Genomic DNA, 14,783 nt, shown 5'->3' on the forward strand with positions numbered 1-14,783 from the left:
CAGGGAAGCTTTGGGGAAATGATTCCATGTCTGATCTGTAGTAATAGGGAGTACAGAACAAAACTCAGAAGAGAGGGCTAAGATGTCAAAAGAGTTCTCAGAACAGCCACAGCAGCAGAATTCACAGAAGTGGATAAAGTATGGGAGAAAATACGTCCTGCAGACAATCAGCTGTGCCTTGTGTAAGCCATCGTCCTGAGGCTGTTTTGATTATTGGATGGGGAAAATGTCAACTGATGGTCTAGTGCTTTACATTCTTTCTCACTTAGAAAAAGCATGCAAGCATGCTTTATGAGGTGTAGAGGAACGGGCACAATGTCAGTTACAAGCTTCCTTCAAGCTGTCATTTCACAACATTTATCATTTTGATTCTTGGGGAAGAGAACAATTTTAGGATTGGCAAACATGCTAATTTACCTAGAAGCTTGGGTATCCTTAAAAAATATCAATATAATTTTTAGATGGTTTCCAAAGGAAAAAGTAACCATCCTTTTAATTATTTTTTTTTAACAGTATGGTAAAACTTCTGGAGAAAGAGAAAAAAAAAAAACAGTCCTACCTCACATACAATCTACAATTGGTTGATGGTATCAAAACCTACTTTTGGGAAAAGGAAAACAAAAGTAAAGAAATTAAACATTTTTGTTACTTCCTCACCATCCATTTGAACCTCATTCATAAACAGCTTTAGCTTCCTGCTCCGAAGGCCAAACACCTTGGCTGCTTCATACAGAAGACTTTGGTAGGTGAGTCCATTCTGCCCAAGAGGGTTTTCAAGCAGGAGAGTGCCCACTGTTCCCTTTAAACACTCTACAGAAGAAAGAACAAACTGGTTTGAATGCTGAGAGTTCACCCTCCAGCTGCTTGTTCCCTAGCAGAGGGGATGAGTGCAGACAGCTCCAAAGGTCAGAGCTGCCAGCAGTGGGCATGGGAGTGGCAGAGGGACAGCTGTACAGTCAGCAGAAATAGCTGCTGATACTGCAGAAGGAAAGGGGCAGGGCCCAACTGGTATAAAAGCCCAGTAGCTTGGGGAAGAGACACTCAGTGATCAGTCAAATGAAGAGCCTGAAGACATTAGGAAGAAATGTGTACAGTAAGGACTCTAAAACATAATGGAGAAATAACTCTCTAGTCTGTTAATCAAGGCATGGGTGTATACAACAGTTTTCAGAGTATTTCCCAAGAAAAAAAATTAGGAAAATAACAAATCAAAATGTTTTGACACTTAATTCAACTTCCTTTAACTGTAATTTTTAACCTAACCAATTTATCTCATTTCCTGACCACGTTATTGGATGACGGTATTTCTACATAAACATACCAAAGGAAACAAGCCTATGTGTGCTCCCCAAAGCAGTGTGGGAGTCTACACTTAAATCATTATGTTGAAGCTGACTTGTAAAATCCATGCAAAGTCAGGAGGTTGAACATTAAAGGAAACCTTAACAGCCAGCACCCTACCAGCTGCCTGCTGAAGGCTCACTGCTGGAGTGCACACACCTTGTGGGTCTGAGTTCAGGAGCTGCAGGTTGATGTACTGGCAGAGTAGAGCACCTGGGTGGTCTGTCATAGTGGGAGCTGGTCCTGCTGTTACACAGAGTGTCTTTCCATGAAGACTCAGTAAGTCGATTTGGTTTTGTATTTCTAAAAATATAATGAAACAAAAAAATAATTCTTTTCAGGGGTAGACAGCTCAGAGCTGAAGTCATTCACTTTTTCCTATATAATTATCAGACTATGATAATATATAGGATATATATATGATAATCATATATATATTATCATTACAGTGATGTCTCCACTTCTCTATTTATCAAAGTACATTGCTTTTCCTATAAAATCAGGCTGTAATGAAATGCAAATAGTAGGAAATCTCAATTTTACAAAATGGCAAAATATTTATAACTTACAAGCTTTTTTCCTTTCAGTACTATCCCTGTATACTCTTAATTCTTCTTAAAATTTCCTATGGCACAATCCTATACTTCACCACGAAAAGCCTTATGTTAAAAAAAAAATAATTATATTCAAGAGGTAACAAGTTATTTGACACATGTACACAGTGGAAAACAGCAGGACACACAGAACACCCGTAGTACGTAAAAGTAAACATTGCTCAGGGATGCAAACAAGATGAATGATTGCTGGTGGGTGTGACCAAGGTCAGGGAGTGGATATGGCATGTATGAAACCCATGCCCAGCCTGGAAGTGGCTGGAAGCCCCTGCCCAGCCTTCGGCCACCTGGTCTCTGCCGACCCACACCTGTGGCTTCATGGAACTCCGGGGACCAGGGAACAGAGAAACTGCCCTTGAGGCCTGCTGTGTGGAGGTTCTGTGCCATGCTGCACCGGCAGAAGGGGACTTTGGCCCTACAGCCCTGCTGACCCTGCAGGACGATAGTGGCAGGGAATCCTCTCAGGCGGCATAACTTTGTTCAGGGAGCTGGATGTTCATCCTGTTAAGGGCTCCACACAGCTCCATGAGCAGTGGGCTAATGGTTGACTGAGTGGAAGTGGACAGGGACCTGGATCAATGTGCAGAGAGGCCGTCCTTGGCCAGAAGTCATTTATATACAGGCTTAGCAACACAACCTCCAACTTCAACTTTGCTACAGTCACTACAGTGAATCCCATCTGCCAACAAGTGTCACAACTAAGCTTCTGATAGCACATTCCTGCCAGGGATATGAGTGGGTTGCCCAAGAGCAGACTGGTTATTGGGCCACTTTCTTCATGAAGAAGGTGGTGGCTTGTTCTTATTGGAACAGACACATTTTTGGATAGGGATTAGTCTTTGTTGCTTGCAACGCTTCTGTCAAACCCACCATCCACTGACTTAAGCAATGTCTAATTCACCAACATGGCATCTCACAGAGCACTGCTCCTGGTCAAGGAACTAATTTTTCAGCAAACCAAGTACAGCAAAGCACTCATGTTCAGAATTCACTGGCCACACTATATGCCCCAAATTATGATGCGGCTGGTCTAGCAAACAGTGGAATGGCCCTTTGGAGACTCAGTTTCAGGACCACCTGGGTGGCAATACCTGGCAGGGATAATGAGATGCCCTTCATGCTTTAAATCAGGAACATACTGATTATAGCTGGCTGCCGTTTATAAAGCTTTACTGAAACACAGCCTTGCCCATTTTTTACCTATGTAAAAAAATGTTACTGTGTCTGTTTTTGCACCATAATAGCAGTTAGATCTCTTAGCCTAAAATATTTACTATCTGATCTGAGGAAAAGTTTGCTGACCCCTGTTCTAAATCAGAGACCCATATGTAGTATGACAGACGAAAGCTTTGACCATGTGATCAGTTACAGAACTGAGATTTTAATAGTTATGACCTCTTAGATCTAAGAATGTATTCGTGTATATGTTAACTGATTCTTATTTTTTCCTATGTAACACAGAATATATTTGCATAAGTTAACTATAAAGGACAGCAAAGCGGAAATAAGATCAACATCACCCAAAGATGCATAAGGTGACTATCTAACCAGCTGTGGGTAACAGGGTTAGCATGTTTTCAGTTGTACAAGGGGTACCTGACAATGTCCAGTCTGAAATTTATGGTAGTCCAATGTAGAAGTTAGATACAGTTTACAGAGCTATGTAGATGCCTGGATCATAAGGGGCGGACTGTGGTGGTTTGGCTGAGTCAAATTAGCTAAGCCAGAACTGTTTCCCAGAACACTGCCTGGCCTAGTTTGGCTTAGGAATGACCAGAGAAAAGGTGCACAGGTGCTGGGAGGTAGTTTAATTACAGCCACTATGCTCCAAAAGTCAGTGTGGGTTCCAGGCACCACTTGGGTTTTATGGCTACTACTTGTTGGGTCAGAGTTCCTGTGTTCTTTCAGCCCCTGGGCCAGGTGCATGAGCATCTTCAGCAAAGCTGCCTCTGCTGGCCTGTCAGTGTTAGACGTGGCTTGGATATGTGGGCCTCCTGTGTGCCTGGGTTTTCTACTTCTACAGCAGCTCCAGGTAGGGACCACACCACCCTCTACTCACTCACCAGCATCTCTGGCTGGATCCTGGTCAGGGTATTTCTCAGATCCTCAATGAACCACCTTCCTCCAGACATCCACTTCCAGTCTCTCCTAACATGTCTCCTCCCTCATACAGCCCTCATCAGATGCAAAGGTTTCCACAAGTGGGCCCATCGATGTCAGTGCAGCATCTCTGACAACAATGACTCCCTGAAACTTACCTAGTTTTTGCTTATCTGGCAGCACGTAAGTTTGGCAGTTTTTCCTTTATCATCCAATTAGATTTTCTCTTGAAAGCTATTCAATAGTTTCTGAAATGGGCATTCAGATTTGTAAAGTGAGTTTATTAGTTTCCTATAGCTGCTATAAGAATCCCAAACTGCAGGGGTTAAAACATCAAAGTGTTTCACAGTTCTGGAGGTAAGAAGTCTGAAATCAAGGTGTTAGTAGTCATGTTCCCTGAAGCCTCTCGGAAATCCTTTCTTTTCTTTTCTAGCTTCTGAGGGCTCCTAGCAACCTTTGGTGTTCTTGGCCTGCAGCTACCTAATTCTAATCTCTCTTGGTCCCTCTTCTAATGAAGACACCAATCTTATTGGAGGAGGGCTCACCTACTTCAGCATGATCTCATCTTAACTGATTTACACCTGCAGTGACCCTGCTTCCAAGGAAGGTCACGTTTGTTGGTAGTGGTGGTAAGGACTTCAACATAAAACCTTTTTTTTTTTTTCCCGAGGTGGGTCAGAGTGTGTGTGTCACAATTCAACCCATGACAGTGGGACAGAATGTACCTATGGTTCTTTGAAATTTTACTTAGGCATGTGTTATTGAGAATCTGCATTTAACAAAATGCAGGCTCTACGTTTAAGGAAGTTAAAACTCACCAGGGAAATCTCTGCATTTACCACGTGGCTATTATGTGAGAAGGTGAGATTAGAACATCCATTGCCTGTTAAGGCCAATGTTCTTTCTGCCATACCACACAGTAGGGAGGCACAAAGAGATAGTGCAGGCAGGCCCTTCTGAGGAGCCTGGCCCTGCCTCACAGAATCAGGACAAAGGCAAAGGCTTGGTAGTATAATTGATATAAAATTAAGATCTTTGCAGATCCACCAAGGACATGGGTATCTTTTGACTTTGCACATACCTGTTTCACCATGGAAGACAGCCAGCTCCACATTTTTTATATCAAAAATGCCACTAACAACACTCTTCAGCCTTAAGAGGTCCAATGTATTATCGCCTTTTGGATTTTCCAGAAGTAATACTCCAACTAAAAAGCCACAGAAATAAGTAAAACTGAAGAAAAAAGTAAAATTTGAATGAAAACCCAAGGGCAACACCTCATCTGTATATTTGGTAAATACCTGTTCATGTCTTTTCCTATTTTATAATGGGATTTGTTTTTTAACTGCTGACTTTTCAGAGTTTCTTATCAGTTTTTCTTTTATGTATTGTGCTTTTGGTATCAAGTCTTAAAAACTCTGCTTAGTCCTGAATTCTGAGGATTTTCTATCATTTTTCTAAATGTTTTACAGTTTTACATTTAAGTCTGTGGTCCATTTTGAGTTAATTTTTGTAAAACATGTTAAGACTTAGGTCAAGGACTTCTTTTGCACAAGAAACCTAATTGCTCTAGCAACACAGAATGAGAAGACTCCTCAATTGAACTGCTTTTGTTCTGTCCTCAAAATTCATTTGGCCACATTCAGTGGATCTGTTTTTCTCATTCTCTATATATGACATTGATCTGTTTCTAGTCTCTGCTCATGCCACATAGTCTTCAGACAGGTCTTGAAATTAGCTATAGTGACTTCTCCCACTGTGTTATTTTTCAAAATTGTTTTATCTGTTTTGTTTCCTTTCTCTTTCCAGATAAATTTTGGAATAATTGTTTATATCTACAGAAAAATACTGCTGAGATTTGACTGGAATTGAGTTTAATTAACTTGAGGAGTTAATTTGGGGAGAACTGACATGTTTAATATGTTGAATCTTCTATTCTGTAAACATGTCATTTATATGTTCTCTCCACTTATTTACATTCTTGATTTTTTTACATGGGTATTTTGTAGTTTTTGGCATAAAAGTCCTTACATGTTCTATTATATTTACATGTGTCTTTTTTGTGAGCAATTGTAAATGGTATTTATTTTGTATTTTACTCTCCACGTGTTCATTGTTAGTATACAAAAATTAATTGATTTGTGTATGTTTATCTTATATCCTGTAATTGTTTTTCATCTCTTTCCTTTTTCTGAGCAATATTTTATTGGTTTTACTTTGGAAACAAAACCCCATAATTAATGTTTGAACCCAACAAGTATATAAACTAGCCAAAAATACTTTATTATAATAATCATTTGTAGTTTTTTCCATGGGTGCTCTTAGCCAGACAGTAAATTACAAATCACATCAAATAATATTAAAGTCAATGATTAAACTGTGGCTGCATCTGTAACTATTCCTGGGAAAACAATTTTATTGGAGTTGGGGGCGGTTTTTGCCATTTGATCAGAGGCCCAGAAAAGGGACAGTAGACAAAGCAGATAGGGGAGCTGGGCTCCTCTGTTTTATCACTGCTCACTCTGCTGTCCTGTGACTGGAGAGGACACACAACCCTGGCTTTGTTGGTAGCACTGGTGCACATCCACTGCACATCTGACCAACTCCTAAAGGGTCACCTGATTGTCCCCATCTGAGACAGCCAATGACAGACCAACCCCCACGCCACGTATTACTGAACTCCTGAGGCAACAGAGGTCCATGTATCATCTGAGGCACCATCAAAAGTCCAATGGGAACAGCTGATTATGGTACTGGTTGGCAAACGAATGGAGGGGTCCTAAGACACATCTCCATCTGTAGATTCTTTGGGGTTTTCTATGTAAACAACCAAGTCATCTTCAAATAGGAACAGTTTTATTTCTTCCCTTCTGATCTGTACACTTTTTTCTTTTCTTTCCTTATTCCAGTGGCAAGAACTTCAAGTACAATGCTGAGTAACGGGAACAGGCATCCTTGACTTAGTCCTTATTAGAAAACATTCAATCTCTTCCCACTAAGTACAATGTTACCTGTAGGTTTTTGTAGAGGCTCATTACAATGCTGACAAAGTTCTATTTTTTGACAGTTTTTAAAATCAGGAATAGGTATTAAATTATGTCAAATGATTTTTCTGTAACAATTGGTATTATCATGTAATCTTCGAGTGTATTAGCTGGCTGTTTATACTGGGTTTTTAATATTGAACTATCTTTGCATCCTTGGAAAAAAACTCCTTTCCTTGTACACATAGCTGTATTCTATTTCACACCTTGGTCAGAATTTTATTTATATTCATAAGGGATAGTGGTCTGCAGTTTATCTTTTTTTGTACTGTTGGTATGTGGCTTTGGTGTTAGTAATACCTTAAAATGAGATGGGGAGTTTTCCTTTTATTTTCTGGATCAATCTTGAAGAATTGGTGTTAATTTTTATTAAGTCTGGTTAAATTCTCTAGCAAAACTATTTGGGTCTGGAGATTTCTTGAGTTTTGTTTTCTAATTGTCACCTCTTTTATTTTTCTCTTCAGACTCACCTCCTCCCTTTCCCATGACAAAATTACATACTGTTTCTCAAGTCCATGTCTTCATATTTCCAATACATACATGACTATATATAAACAATGTGTAGTGACATATTTGGTTTTTAACTGAAGTACAAATGACCCAGAATGTCATATTAGTTTCAGGTATACATCAGATTATTACAATATTCTTACGTTACAAAATGTCCCACAACAAGTCTGGTTATCACCTGTCACCATATAAAATTATATTGACTACACTCCCTGTGCTGTACTTTACACATCCCATGACTTACTCATTTTATAACTGGAAGTTTGTATCTTTTAGTCACCCATCACCTGTTTTGCCCACCCCGAAAGGCCCTCACCATGTTGGTAACCAACAGTTTTGTTTCCTGTATCTCTCAATCTGATTCTGTTGTATGTTTGGTTCCACAAATAAGTGAAATCATACACGTATGCTACCCCACTGAATGTGTAATTGTGAAACTTGACACTTGCTTTTAACATTAAAAATATATTTTAAGATGCAGAAAAATTTACTTTTACCTGGTATGTAGTATACCACTTTGAGGACATTTGTACTGTGTAACACAGTGTTAGCTTAGACTCAATTACTAAGTGACCATGAAACTTTCTTTAGAGTTTCTAAATTACAAATTTAATCTCAATAGCTATATATACATCTATCTCATATTGGATGAGTTGAGGTAGTTTGTGCTTTTTAGAAGTTTGTTCACGTCAGCCAAGTTGTCAAATTTATGTGTGGAGAGTTCTTCATAGTATTTGCTTAGCTTCTTGATTTCTCTAGTCTGTACTGATAGCCTGTTTGATTCCTGATATAGGTAATTAGTGTTCTCTTTTGTTCTATATCAATCTCACTAGAGGTTTATTCATTTTAATTTTTTTTGAAAGACCTCATATTTGCTTCAATGATATTCTTCATTACTCTATTTCCAATTGCACTGATTTCTACTCTTACCTTTTTCCTTCTTTCTGCTTGATTTGGGTTAATTTTACACGTGTGTTTTAAGCTTCCTGAGGTCAGACCTTACATTACTGATTTTAAACCTTTCTTCTTTTCTAATGTTATTCTTTACAAATGTAACTTAGGTGCATGCCATATTTTTTATGTTTTCCTTTTCATCAGTTTTATGTACTTTTTTCCTTGACACTTCTTCCCTATGGATTTTTTAGAAATATGTTTAGTTTTCAAGTGTGTAGATTTTGCTTTTATCTTTTTATGACTGGTGTAGAGTTTGATTGTATTGTCGTCAGGGAACATACTCTATATGATTTCAACTCTTAAATTTTTGAGGTTTGTTTTATGGCCCAGGCTATAAGCTATCTTGATAAATCTTCTGTGGAGCTTGGACAGAATATGCTTTCTGTTGCTGTTGGGTGAGGTGTTTCATAAAAGTTGATAAGGTCTGTTCTATCAATTGTTAAGTTATACTAAATCTTCAAATTATAATTATGGATTTTCCAATTGTTCTTGAAGGTCTATCAATTTTGTTAGGGACAAAGACATTTAGGATCTAATGTTTTCCTTGTGAAGTGACATTTGTATAATTATTTAATGTCATTGGTATTTACTTTAGGATGAAGGCTATCTTAACGAAATGAACACAGACTTTGACTAAACCTGCTTTCCTTGGTAAATGTTTGCATATATATATATATATATATATATATATATATATATATATATGTTTTTGAACATACCGATATCATTGTATTTGAAGACTTTCTTACAATTTCTTTTAATTTTTATCACTCTACCAATCTCGTAATTAGATATATGCAGATCATTTATATTTAGTGTCATTATTGATGTTAAGCTTAAGTCTTTCAATCAATTTTCTGCTTGTTTTCCTTTCAAAACTTCCTCTGAGTTACTTGATGTTTTATTTATGTATGTATGTATGTATGTATGTATGTATGTATCATTAATTACAATTACATGAGCAACACTGTGGTTACTAGATTCCCCCCGTTATTAAATCCCCACCACATACCCCATTACAGTCACTGTCCATCAGTGTAGTAAGATGCTACAGTCACTAACTTTTCTCTGTGCTATACTGCCTTCCCTGTGTATCCCCCTACATTATGTGTGCAAATCATAATGCCCCTTATTCCCCTTCTACCTCCATTCCCACACAACTCCCCCAGTCCCTTTCCCTTTGGCAAATGTTAGTCCATTCTTGGGTTCTGTGAGTCTGCTACTCTTTTGTTCCTTCAGTTTTTGCTTTGTTCTTATACTCCACAGATGTGTGAAATCATTTGGTACTTGTCTTTCTCCGCCTGGCTTATTTCACTGAGCATAATACCTTCTAGCTCAATCCATGTTGTTGCAAATGGGAGGATTTGTTTTCTTCTTATGGCTAAATAATATTCCATTGTGTATATGTATCACATCTTCTTCATCCATTCATCTAATGACAGACACTTACATTGCTTCCATTTCGTGGGTATGGTAAATGCTGCTGCGATAAACATAGGGGTGCATATGTCATTTTGAAACTGGGATCCTGAATTCTTAGGGTAAATTCCTAGGAGTCGAATTCCTGCATCAAATGGTATTTCTATTTTGAGTTTTTTGAGGAACCTCCATATTGCTTTCACAATGGCTGAACTAATTTACACTCCTACCAGAAGTGTAGGAGGGTTCTCCTTTCTCCGCATGCTCGCCAGCATTTGTTGTTCCTAGTCTTTTCTATGTTGGCCATCTTAACTGGTGTGAGGTGATACGTCATTGTGGTTTTAATTTGCATTTCCCTGATAATTAGCAGTGTGGAGCATCTTTTCATGTGCTGTTGGCCATCTGAAGTTCTTTTTTGGAGAACTGTCTGGTTAATTGATTTTTGAGTGTGGAGGCATTGAGTTCCTTATATATTTGGATGTTAACCCCTTGTCAGATATGTCATTCACAAACATAGTCTCCCATACTATAGATGCATTTTTGTGCTGCTGATGGTGTCCTTTGCTGTACAGAAGCTTTATAGCACAATGTAGTCCAATTTTTCATTTGACATTGTTTCCCTTGCCCAAGGAGACATGTTCAGGAAAAAGATGCACATGTTTATATTAAAGAGATTTTTGCTTATGTTTTCTTCTAAGAGTTATATGGTTTTATGACTTACATTCAGGTCCTTGATCCACTTTGAGTTTACTTTCATGTATGGAGTTAGACAATAATTCAGTTTCATTCTCTTGCATGTAGCTGTCCAGTTTTGCCAACACCAACTGTTGAAGAGGCTGTCATTTCCTCATAGTATATCCGTGGCTCCTTTATCGTGTATTAATTGACCATATATGCTTGCGTTTATATCTGAGCTCTCTAGTCTGTTCCATTGGTCTGTGGGTCTGTTCTTCTGCCAGTACGAAATGGTCTTGATTACTGTGGCTCTGTCATAGAGCTTGATGTTGGGGAGTGTAATCCTCCCCACTTTCTCAGGATTGCTTTGGCTATTCAGGGTCTTTTGTGGTTCCGTATGAATTTTAGAACTATTTGTTCTGATTCGTTGAAGAATGCTATAGGTATTTTGATAGTGATTGCATTGAATCTGTAGATTGCTTTACACAGGATAGCCTTTTTTGCAGTATTAATTCTTCCTAGCCAAGAGCATGAGATGTGTTTCCATTTATTGGTATCTTCTTTAATTTCTCTCATGGGTGTCTTGTAATTTTCAGTGTAGGTCTTTCATTTACTTGGTTAGTTTTACTCCTAGATATTTTATTCTTTTAGGTACAAGTGTGAATGGAATTGTTTTCCTGATTTCTCTTTCTTCTAGTTCATGGCTAGTGTATAGGAATGCCACAGATTTCTGTGTATTCATTTTGTATCCTGCCACTTTGCTGAATTCAGATGTTAGATCTAGTAGTTTTGGAGTGGATTCTTTAGGGTGTTTTATGTAGAATACCGTGCCATCTGCAAACAATGACAGATTTAACTTCCTTGCCAATATGGATGCCTTTTATTTCTTTATGTTGTCTGATTGTCGTGGCTAGGACGTCCAGAACTATGTTGAATAAAAGTGGGGAGAGTGGGCATCCTTGTTTTGTTCCCAATCTTAAAGGAAAAGCTTTCAGCTTCTTGCTACTAAGTATGATGTTGGCTGTAGGTTTATCACATATGGGCTTTATTATGTTGAGGTACTTGCCCTCTATACCAATTTGTTGAGAGTTTTTATCATGAATAGATGTTGAATTTTGTTGAATGCTTTTTCAGCATCTATGGAGATGATCATGTAGTTTTGGTCCTTCTTTTTGTTGATGTGGTGCATGATGTTGATTGATTTTTGCATTCCTGGAATAAATCCTACTTGATCATGATGGATGACTATTTTGAATTCAGTTTGCTAATATTTTGTTGAGTTTTTTTTTCATCTATGTCCATCAGGGATATAGGTCTGTAGTTTTCCTTTTTTGTGGTGTCTTTGCCTGGATTTGGTAGTAGAGTGATATTGGTCTTTCAGAATGACTTTGGGAGTATTCCCTCTTCTACTTTTTGGAAAACTTTAAGGAGGATAGGTATTAGGTCTTCAGTAAATGTTTGATTAAATTCAGCAGTGAAACCATCTGGTCCAGGGTTTTGATCTTAGATAGTTTTTTGATTACCAATTCAATTTCACTGCTGGCAACTGATCTGTTCAGATTTTCTATTTCTGCCTATGTTAGCCTTGGAAAGTTGTACTTTTCTAGAAAGGTGTCCATTTATTCCACGTTATCCAGTTTGTTAGCATATAATTTTGTGTAGTATTCTCTAATAATTCTTTATTTCTGTGGTGTCCGTAGTGATTTTTCCTTTGTCATTTCTGATTCTGTTCATGTGTGTAGACTTTTTTTCTTCATATGTCTGGCTAGGGTTTTACCTATTTTGTTTATTTTCTTGAAGAACCAGTTCCTGCTTTCATTGATTCTACTGTTTTATTCTTCTCAATTTTACTTATTTCTGCTCTAATCTTCATTATGTCCCTCCTCCTACTGACTTTGGGCCTCATTTGTTCTTCTTTTTCTAGTTTCGTTAATCGTGAGTTTAGACTGTTCGTATGGGATTGTTCTTTCCTGAGGTAGGCCTGTATTGCAGTATACTTCCCTCTTAGCATAGCTTCACTGCTTCCCACAGATTTTGCAGTGTTGAATTATTGTTGACATTTGTCTCCATATATTGCTTGATCTCTGTTTTTATTTGGTCATTGATGCATAGATTACTTAGGAGCATGTTATTAAGCCTCCATGTGTTTGTGGGCTTTTCCAGTTTCTTTGTGTAATTTATTTCTAGTTTCATACCTTTGTGGTCTGCAAATGTGGTTGGTACAATTTCAATCTTTTTGAATTTACTGAGGCTCTTTTTGTGGCCTAGTATATGATCTATTCTTGACAATGTTCCATGTGTACTTGAAAAGAATGTGCATCCTGTTGCTTTTGGGTGGAGTGTTTTGTAGATGTCTGTTAGGTTCATCTGTTCTCATGTGTTGTTCAGTGCGTCTGTCTCCTTCTTATTTTCTGTCTGGTTGATCTGTCATTGGGATTGAGTGTTGTGTTGAAGTCTCCTAAATGCATTGCATTCTATTTGTCCCTTTAATGCTGATAGTATTTGTTTCATGTATGTAGGTGATCCTGTGTTAGCTGCATAGATATTTATAATAGTTATATCCTCTTATGGACTGACCCTTTTATCATTATATAATGTCCTTGTCTCTTGTTACTTTGTTTTGAAGTCTATTTTGTCTCATACAAGTACTCTAACTCCTACTCTTTTCTCCCTATTGGTTGCATGAAAATATCTTTTTCCATCCCTTTACTTTCAGTCTGTGTATTTCATTGGGTTGGAGGTGAGTCTTTTGTAGGCAGTATATAGATGGGTCTTTTTTTATCCATTCAGTGACTCTATCTTTTGGGTGGTACATTTAGACCATTTACACTCAGGGTGATTATTGATAGTTATGTACTTACTGCCATTGCAGGTTTTAGATTTGTGGTTACCAAAGGTTCGAGGGTAATTCTCTTACTATCTAAGTCTAATTTAACTCACTTTCTGTGGTATTACAAATACAACCTAAAGGGTTTTTTCCCCCCTACTTTTTCTTCCTCCTCTGTTCTTTATATATTAGGTATCACATTCTGTACTCTTTGTCTATACCTTGATTGACTTAGGGAGTGTTGATTTGATTTTGCATCTGCTCAGTAATTAATTGTTCTACTTTCTTTATTGTGGTTTTATTGTCATTACTTCTTTGAATACATTTCTAGTCCTGTCCTTTGTTTTCTTTCTCCCAAAATTTAGTGACAAACAATACTAAACTTGTTATGTCCCACAGATCCTTGAGACTGCTCAGTTTCCTCATGTTTTCCTCTTAACTCTCTGTTGTTTAGAATGGGTAATTCCTATTATTCTATCTTCCACTGTACAGATTCTTTTCTCCTCTATTCTGTTGTTGAGTCCATCCACCAAGTTTTTATATTGTAGTTATTGAATTTATGAGTTCTAAAATTTTCATTTGATTTTAGTATCTTCTATTTCTTTGCTGAGGCTATTTTCATTTATTTCTCCTGTGTCTATAATTGCTCTGTGAAGTACTTTTATTATGGCTGCTTTGTATTCTGTCAGGTCATTTTAACATTTCTGTCATCTTAGTGTTCACTTGCATTGACTGTCTTTTTCATTCAATTTAAAATCTTCCCAGTTCTTGGTATGATGAGTAATTTTTCAATCAAAACCTGAACATGTTATTAGACAGTATAAAACTCTTTCTTATTTAAACCCTCTATTTTAAATGACTTTGTCTGACAACACACTGGCAGGGGAAAGGGGGCATTGCATCATCACTGCCTGTTAGGAAGAAGAGATCTGGGTTCCATATTGAGCCTCCACTGTCAGTAAGGTCAGAATTCCTTATTATTTCTGGGGGTTTTGTGGGGAGGTGTGGGGGAGAAAGTTCCCACTCTCCTTTTGGCCTCCACTGATACTTCCTGGTAAGGGTAGGAATGCCTCCTTATTGATCCCTATGTGGCCTTCACCTCTCAGTTGAGGGGTAGAGCTATATGGCCTCCTTGCCACTGGGCAGGTGAAGGGGAGGGAATGCCTTGCTGCTCTTCAGTGGGATGGAAGTCCATACTCTCCACATGGTCTACACTGACACTAGTAGATAAGAGGGGCTTGTTACTGCCTAGGTAGCACGAAAATCCCCAGCTCACCAATTTGTCTTCCCTGACTCCAC

The 14,783-nt window shown here is 38.0% G+C and overlaps 1 protein-coding gene across 4 annotated transcripts in view; it reads right to left on the reverse strand.

Annotated features, from left to right (window-relative positions):
• The window catches only part of IARS1 (isoleucyl-tRNA synthetase 1), a 113,240-nt gene that overhangs the window by 24,663 nt on the left and 73,794 nt on the right, over positions 1-14,783 (reverse strand). For all 4 annotated transcript variants that reach the window (XM_017665526.3, XM_073228871.1, XM_073228870.1 and 1 more), the window contains 3 exons: positions 5,137-5,262; positions 1,501-1,644; positions 658-810 (listed from right to left, as the gene is read on the reverse strand). In XM_017665526.3, the coding sequence (XP_017521015.2) occupies positions 658-810; positions 1,501-1,644; positions 5,137-5,262 (423 nt within the window). The remainder of the gene's footprint in view (positions 1-657; positions 811-1,500; positions 1,645-5,136; positions 5,263-14,783) is intronic.

The sequence above is a fragment of the Manis javanica genome, chromosome 2 (assembly GCF_040802235.1).
Source record: "Manis javanica isolate MJ-LG chromosome 2, MJ_LKY, whole genome shotgun sequence".
In the NCBI taxonomy this organism is placed as follows: Eukaryota; Metazoa; Chordata; class Mammalia; order Pholidota; family Manidae; genus Manis; species Manis javanica.